Source organism: Castor canadensis, chromosome 7 (assembly GCF_047511655.1).
Source record: "Castor canadensis chromosome 7, mCasCan1.hap1v2, whole genome shotgun sequence".
NCBI classification, from domain to species: Eukaryota; Metazoa; Chordata; class Mammalia; order Rodentia; family Castoridae; genus Castor; species Castor canadensis.
Window position 1 is genome coordinate 149,156,197 of NC_133392.1, and position 7,612 is coordinate 149,163,808.

General features: G+C 52.9%; 1 protein-coding gene across 1 annotated transcript; it reads left to right on the top strand.

Annotated features, from left to right (window-relative positions):
* The first annotated feature begins 296 nt into the window (after nucleotides 1–296).
* LOC109687481 (aflatoxin B1 aldehyde reductase member 3-like) lies at nucleotides 297–7,188 on the top strand. Its single transcript, XM_074081167.1, has 7 exons — nucleotides 297–586; nucleotides 2,942–3,129; nucleotides 3,325–3,429; nucleotides 4,130–4,226; nucleotides 4,459–4,558; nucleotides 5,848–5,977; nucleotides 6,784–7,188. The coding sequence occupies exons 1-7, from the start codon at nucleotides 373–375 to the stop codon at nucleotides 6,943–6,945; spliced, it is 996 nt and encodes a 331-aa protein (XP_073937268.1). The 5' UTR covers nucleotides 297–372; the 3' UTR covers nucleotides 6,946–7,188.
* The last annotated feature ends 424 nt before the right edge of the window (nucleotides 7,189–7,612 follow it).

Here is a 7,612-nt window from a genome sequence, read left to right on the forward strand (position 1 = left end):
CAAGGCCAGGAGGGGAGGGACGACAGGACATGGAGCCAGAGAAACCCCAGCCTTCGGCATTTGGGTTCGCGCGCAGCCCAGAACCCAGCTCAGTCCTAGGCACCTGTGACCACGACCAGTATAGTGTGTGTGGCACTAGAGCCACGCTGTGCGTGGGTGGCGCACTGCCAGTGCAGAGGGACAGAGCCACCGGAGCCGGGTGCACATCCCCGCCCCTCCCTCCGCTTGCCCTGCCCCTCGCGCGCCTTGCTCCGCCCACGTGGGCGTGGCCAAGCTGCCTTCTTAAACAGCCCGGGTTCGCGGAAGCTGGTGCAGCCCACTGCTGTGCGGGACTCACCGGTTGTCCACATCTGTCGCTGCAGCGCCTCCGTCATGTCCCGCCCGGCGTCGCAGGCCCGGCCCGCCACGGTGCTGGGCGCTATGTTGATGGGGAGCAGCATGGACGCGTCGGCCAGCGCCGCGGCCGTGCGCGCCTTCGTGGACCGCGGCCACACCGAGATTGACACGGCCTTCGTGTACAAAGACGGCCAGTCCGAGACCCTCCTGGGCGGCATGGGGCTCGGGCTGGGTCGCAGCGGCTGCAAAGGTAACTCCAGCCCCTGACCTCCCAGGGCCCTGCACAGCGGACCCCTCCCCAGCTCATCTTAGCTCCTTTCTCGGGGCGCTGGCCTCTCCCTGCCTTCCCCAGAGCTCTGTGAACCCCAACCTGCTCAGGCCCGTCTAGCATCGGACAACTGGACCGTGCTTGCCCTGACTCCTTTCCCACTTCTACCAGGAGGTGGCCTAGTACCTGCTCTACAGGGATCCCCAGTCCTGGTCTAATTCTGAACCACGTGGCTGCACCTCCTGGGGCACTGACAGTGTTAGGAATCTGGCATAGGCAGTCCTTCCTCTTGGCCAGTAGGTGCACAGGCAGGCTCTCCTCTGCAGTAGTCCTGTGCTTACTGCCCCACCATGTCCTGACACAGTCAAGATGGCACTTTGGACTGCAGCTATGCTCCTCCTTTGCTTATGCCAGCCTTGCTCGGGGCCCTAGACCTTGTTCTGGTGGCTTCCAGTGCCTGTTGGTTTGGCAGTGGCTGGTGCTTCTACAGGGTGGCATACATGACAGTTGTAGTGACCCTCTAAAGAGAGATGGAGTGTGTGGTCGGGCACCTGCCCAGTCTGTGCCAGGCTGTGTCTGAGGCTGGAGGAGATTGACACTACCCACACCAGGAAGCTGGGGTCTGAAATGACTGAAGAATGAGAGAGAGCACTTGTCAGGAGAGAGCCACTGAAGAAAGCTGCCTCCAAAGGAATCTTCAGACTGAAAGACCAGACAACTCCTGGTCTGGTGGAGTGGTTCAAGTTGTAGAACATCTGCCTAGCAAGTGTGAGGCCTGAGTTCAAACCCAGCATCAAGAAATCAAGTAAAATGAAATAAAAAAATAAATAACCCAGACAACTCCTGACTGTGATTTGAGATATTGAGGCTGGAGAGTCCAGAGTTCAAGGCCAGCCTAGATAATGTGTTGAGACTTAGTCTCAAAAATATAGAGAGAGAGCAGGGGAGGGAGCTTGGAGGTAAGCCTCTGCACACCTGCCTCACAAGGGCAAAGCACTGAGTTCAAACCCCAGTAGCACACACACACAAAAAAATGTAGACAGAACAGACAGGAGTTTGTAAGAGGGGAGAAGAAAAGGCATTGTGGGCAGGGGGCCTAGGTAGGTAAAGGCAATGAACTTTTATTTTTGTTAGCATTATGAGGACTGAAGTCATGACCTTGATGTTGCTAGTCACAATCTAGCACTAGAGCCACACCTTTAGTTAGGGTCTCTATTTTATGCCCTGGCAGACCTGGACCATGACCCTCCATTTATGCCTCTAACATAGCTAGAGGACAAGTGAGTGCCCCCACACCCAGTTTTATTCTTTAGACGAGTCTCACTAAGTTTGATTCAGTCCTCTGGATCTTTTCCTTCCAAGTTGCTGCGAGCAGGAAAAAAAAGAAGACATACTTGGACGGCCATAACTGGATAGATTTCATGGGCAAAATCCTGCCTTTCCTTTCAGGAGGCCCCCCACTGAGGCTTCTCCATCTCTTTCCGCAGTTCCTCCTACATCTGCCTTACTGTTCTCCCAGTAACAGGTCTGTTTGCAGACCTGCCCTTCCTCCATGCTGCATTCAGGAACATCTTTCAAAACTAAGCTGACCATGGAGTTCCCAGATTCAAAGTGCTCAGAGGCTCCCTACAGCCCCCAGAACTCCATACTCCATGGTGTGCTCAGGGCCGTTTGGCATCTGTGTGAGGTCCTTTCTCTTGCCCTGTGGCCTCCACCTCACACCTGGTGTTCAGAGAGTGGACTAGTAGACATGGCTCCCATATAGGGCATTCTTGCTCCTGGCTCCTGGGTTTTTAAAGCCTGTCTGCCTCTGCTGTGAAATTCCCAGTTGTCCTCAACTGATGGTCTCTGGACCAACCTTGACATTCATAGTGAGGTTCTCAGGAAAGCCTTCCAAACTCCCAGGTTGCTTCCTACTCCTCTGCTCCAGGCTCTTGTGACAACTGTGCCATAAAAACCTCCCTTACTCTACTGAGGCCCCTTAGAGTTCAAGTCCTTGAGGACAGGGAGCTTCTGTGTCTACAGCCCAGGTGCATGGTGGCACATCCAGCTGCACCATATTTAAACACCAGAGGAAAATCATCAGTAGCTCATAAAGACCACTTCTAGGCATGTCTGCTCAGTCCTCAACCGCCCTAAAAGGTGTTAGCATTCCTCTCCTGATAGCATTCCTCATTGAGAGAATGAGATTCAGACAGGCTCAGGAACACAGTTAATGCAACATGCTAGTATGGAAGAGCTGGGACTTGAACACAGGTCTGTCTCTTAATCTTTATATTGGATGCCCTGTTTGATGGTTGGTACAATGTCCTGAACTTCCTCTTCTCTCCCCACAAGTGAAAATTGCCACCAAGGCTGCACCAATAAATGGGAACACACTAAAGCCTGACAGTGTCCGGTTCCAGCTGGAGACATCATTGAAGCGACTGCAGTGTCCCCGAGTGGACATTTTCTACTTACACATGCCTGACCACGACAACCCTGTGGAAGATACTCTGCAAGCCTGCAACCAGCTACACAAGGAGGTGAGGTGGCCCCCTGGGCTTTGGGAGGGAGGTGGTCTGTGTGCTCAGGTCCTCATCCTGACCCAACCAGGAAAGTAATGTACCAGGGCACCACAGAGCAGCTGGCACAGACCCCACTCCCAGAATTCCCACCACAGTGTCCCCTTCCTGATCTCCTGGGCTGTGCTGGGTTGACACTAAACCTCTTCCCTGCAGGGCAAGTTTGTGGAGCTTGGCCTCTCCAACTATGCCTCATGGGAGGTTGCTGAGATCTGTACCCTCTGCAAGAAAAATGGCTGGATCATGCCCACCGTGTACCAAGTGAGCAGTACCTGGTGTGCCGGGCATCCCTGGACTTAGACACTAGGATTCTGCTGATTCTGGGTTGTCGTTTCCCTTCGAACTGTGTCCTGTGCCCTCTACATAGCAACCTCTCCCCTGCTCAAAGTCTATGGGTTGCGCCAGGTGCCCAAGTCCCTCACCCTGGCCTTCCTTCCTGCCTGAGTGCTTACCTTGGTTGCTTCCTTCCCTGTCCCACTCTGCCCTTCAGCCTGGAACACTTATTACCCTCCCTGGGAGTAGTGCTCAGGTCTCCCTGAGATGGCCCTTCCCAGGAAGCTCCTCCCCCGTCCCAGGAGCCTGAGATTTCAGCTCTGCTTTACCCCCTCTCCCCATTCATTCAATGAATGTTTGTACACCTGCTCAGTGCCAGGCACTGGCCACAGAGGCTCCTAGTGCACCATGAGCGCCTCTTTGTCATTTCCACCTGTTTACACTCTACCTTACAGAGGGCAGAAAGTGTGTCCTTTTGCCTTCTGCTTCTGAATCTGTCATCCCATGTGGCATCAGTTCTCATAAGCGTGGGCTGAAGGAATGAATGTTCCTTGCCCTTAACACCCTCCACCACCAGCATTAGGTATATGCCATGATTGTCGCGGTTTAGGATTATGAAAAACTGACCTATGGTTTTATAAGACACAATGAGGTTCCTTCACTTGACTCCTGCACCCTCTCCACCCAGGGCATGTACAATGGAATCTCACGGAAGGTGGAAACCGAGCTCTTCCCCTGCCTCAGGCACTTTGGATTGAGGTTCTACGCCTACAACCCCTTGGCTGGTATGGCTGCATGGGGACAGCCCCTCTGTGCTGCGTGGGCATTCCTGGGTGGACCCTGCCTATTCCTGTCCTGATGGATGCCCAGCCCAGGTCCAGGATGCTGGACAGCTTTGCCCAGGGGTCTGACTGTGTCTCCATCTGTTTTGTACTTCTCCTTCTGTGTCCAGACTGTGTTGAGTCTGGTAGCCTTGACAGGAGTTTAGGTTGGGCTCTAATTGCCTCCTTCCCACAGGGGGCCTGCTGACCGGAAAGCACAAATATGAAGACAAGGACAGCAAACAGCCTGAGGGCTGCTCTTTTCGGGGTTTAGTGTCAGACATCTACAAGAACTGGTGAGTCTAGGTTAGGGTGGTATTCTGTGAAAAGTGATATGCATCCTGTTAGTTTCAGGTACACAATCCTTGAGGCTGCTTTCCTAGGAAGCAGTCCATTCACTGATGCTGTGACCTGGGTCCTTGAACTCTCCCTGGTCCCTCCTAAGCCATCATCACGATTCTCTGGACAGAACTGTGGGTGCTGGGTGCTGACCCCTGCCGTGTCTTAGCACTGTGTCTGTCCTTCGAAGATGCCCCACTGCCCCCAGTAGGGCAACGACCTTGGATAAACTTAGATGAGCCTGGGGTTGGGTGCTGGCCCTGGCTCCTGGGGCACCGTGAGTCTAAATGTTTGAAATTTTTGCAGTAAAATTGTCGTTAATGTGTCTTGTCATGGTTGGACAGCTTTTAGGTTCAGTCTTCTTCTCTTGTATTTTATTTTATTTTTCATTGTTTAAACAGCTGGACTAGAGGTGTGTGTCAAATGGTAAAGTACTGCTTTGCAAGCATGCTGCCCTGCGTTCACACTCCAGTCCCACAGCCAGGGACATAAGTGGAGCATTGGATATTCGCAGTCCCCTGTTAAATCGCTGTGATTTAAGGCTTTATCTGCCTGGGGTGCAGCTCAGTGGTGGAGCACATGCCCAGCATGTGTGCAGCCTTAGATTATACGCTTAGCACTGCAAAGAAAACAGAAATCCCAAACCCCTTGTGTGCACCCCTCCACCACAGGGGTTTGCTATCATCCTTGGTGGCATTAGGAGCCATTGCCCTGACCAGTGGCTCTCTAGTGGCTTTTTGTGCAATGCCAGGGCCAGGCCTCTTCCGTGGGGAATCTGGGCCTTGAGGTCTTTGGCATGTCCCCACCATTGTCCAGGAAGCATGACCAGGTCCTCACCAGCTGTGGTCACAATGTGGGGCTGACTTGGAATGTTTCCTGCCCTCCCTGAGCTGATTTGTGGGGGCAGAGCAAGGAGGTAGCTAAGCCAAGGGCTGAAGCTGTGCTTCTCACAGGTCTTTCTGTTACTCAGAGCTCTGGTGCTATAGGGGATGGGGTTTCCCAACTTACAGGCAGATGTCTTGTAGGATCTGGTGAGCATGAGATGCCATAGTTCTTGTCCTCTGCATCCCTCCCCAACCCAGACTAAAAACGACCCCTGGTTTGTAGGGTCAGGTTTCTGAATGTGTCTGGTGCTTGGAATGCCCAAACCCACATGAGGGCCCAGTTCCCTAGTGGTGCAGGAATTGCACTGCCCTGCAGGGACCCCACAGTCCTGACCCCTGTGCCATCCTCTCCACCTGCTCAGGTACTGGAAGGACGACCACTTCAAGGCTGTCGGCCTGGTGCAGAAGGCCCTGCAGGCTGCCTATGGCACCAATGCCCCCAGCATGACGTCAGCTGCCATGAGGTGGATGTACCACCACTCCCAGCTGCAGGTAGCCAGGGTCTCTTGTGCTCTGGGGGGAGGGGCTATGGGGGCTTTGAGGGCTCCAGGGCCATTTGGTTACTTGATGACTCCTTAACTCCTCTCAAGGGTCTCTATGGCCTGGCTGTTTTGGGTAGAAATCCTGCTGTTCTCAGAGAACTCTGAGGTGCCTGGTTATAAACACTTTCTTGCAATGGCCTGATTAACTGTGATCATCACAATTTTTACCCGGGGAACCTGGCTCAGAAAGGGTAGTCCTCTTGGCTGAAGTCCACATGGAGTATGGCCCGTGAACATGGACTTGACTCAGAGCCTACATTTTTTTTAAATATTAGTACTTATTGCATCCCTTCCTGCCACCCTGGAGACAGACCTACATGTGTAGCTGGGACTACCCCCCTTCCCTGCTGTCCCAGGTTAGTTTCCATCACTGCTTTCTCCAGTGCAGGTGTTCTATGTCAATGGGCCCCCTTTAGTGAGTAACTGGTCAGTGCCAGGCCTGTAGCAAGTACTGTACACAGTGTGTAAATCCAGTATTCACCCTGTACAGTAAAATCAGCAGGAAGCCAAAAGGTCACCTGACCAACCCAGGATTCCCTTCCCCCAGGTGCTCTGCCAATCACATGGGTGTAGGTGAGGCTTTCACGAGCCAAAAGGTCACTACTGTATGTGGAGGAAACAAATTCCTGCAAGAATACTACAAGCTAAAATAAACAATACAGATCCCAGTCTTAGAAGGGATATGGTGGAGGGGGCCAGTGACTGGAGCCACCATTGTGCAAAAAAGTGCTGAAGTGTGGCCGTCTCCCCTTCCAGGCTAACCTCGGGGACGCCGTCATCCTGGGCATGTCCAGCTTGAAGCAGCTGGAGCAGAACTTGGCTACAACTGAGGAAGGGCCCCTGGAGCCGGCGGTCGTGGAAGCCTTTGATCAAGCCTGGAACCTGGTTGTCCATGAGAGTATCAACTACTTCCGCTAGGCTGGACCTGACTGGGGCTGTGAGGACACTGCCTGTCACCTCTTCATTCTCCCACCCTGACCAGTTTTGACCTTGGGCTGATTCAGCCCGTTCTTTCCCCCTCATCCCTGTCCCAGATCGGTTGTCTTCTGTTTCCCTGCAATCCACTCAGTTGACCCTAGTGGTGGCTGGCTGGCTCTGCCCCAGCACCTCCTGTTGAATAAAATCCAGATGTGTGGGTTGCACTCATCAGTAAATCAGTAACCAATTCCACAGGAGTTAATGCTAGCTGGGCAACCTCTCCTTCTACTCCATTCCTTCACTGTCCACCTGGAAATGGTGTCAGGTCCCACAGGTGAGGGCTCTGTCCCGTACTGCTCCTGTACCTTAGATGTCAACTGTAAGCTCCATGTTGTTTTACTTGTGTTTCTGATTGATTGGCTACAGACTGGGCCTCCCTCAACCTCCGCCCCCATTCTAAGGTATTTTGCTGAAGCAACTCACCACTCAAGAAGACATTAGACACTTAAGTTTTATTAGCAAGGATATTTCAAAGGACACAGATGAAAAGATGCATATGGCCACTCAGAGTATGCCACCCCCCAAGGAGCTAGCACATATCCTAGGAGCTGTCTGAACTTTTGGTATCTTTTAAATTGTTATTGTGGGTTTTTTGTTTGTTTGTTTG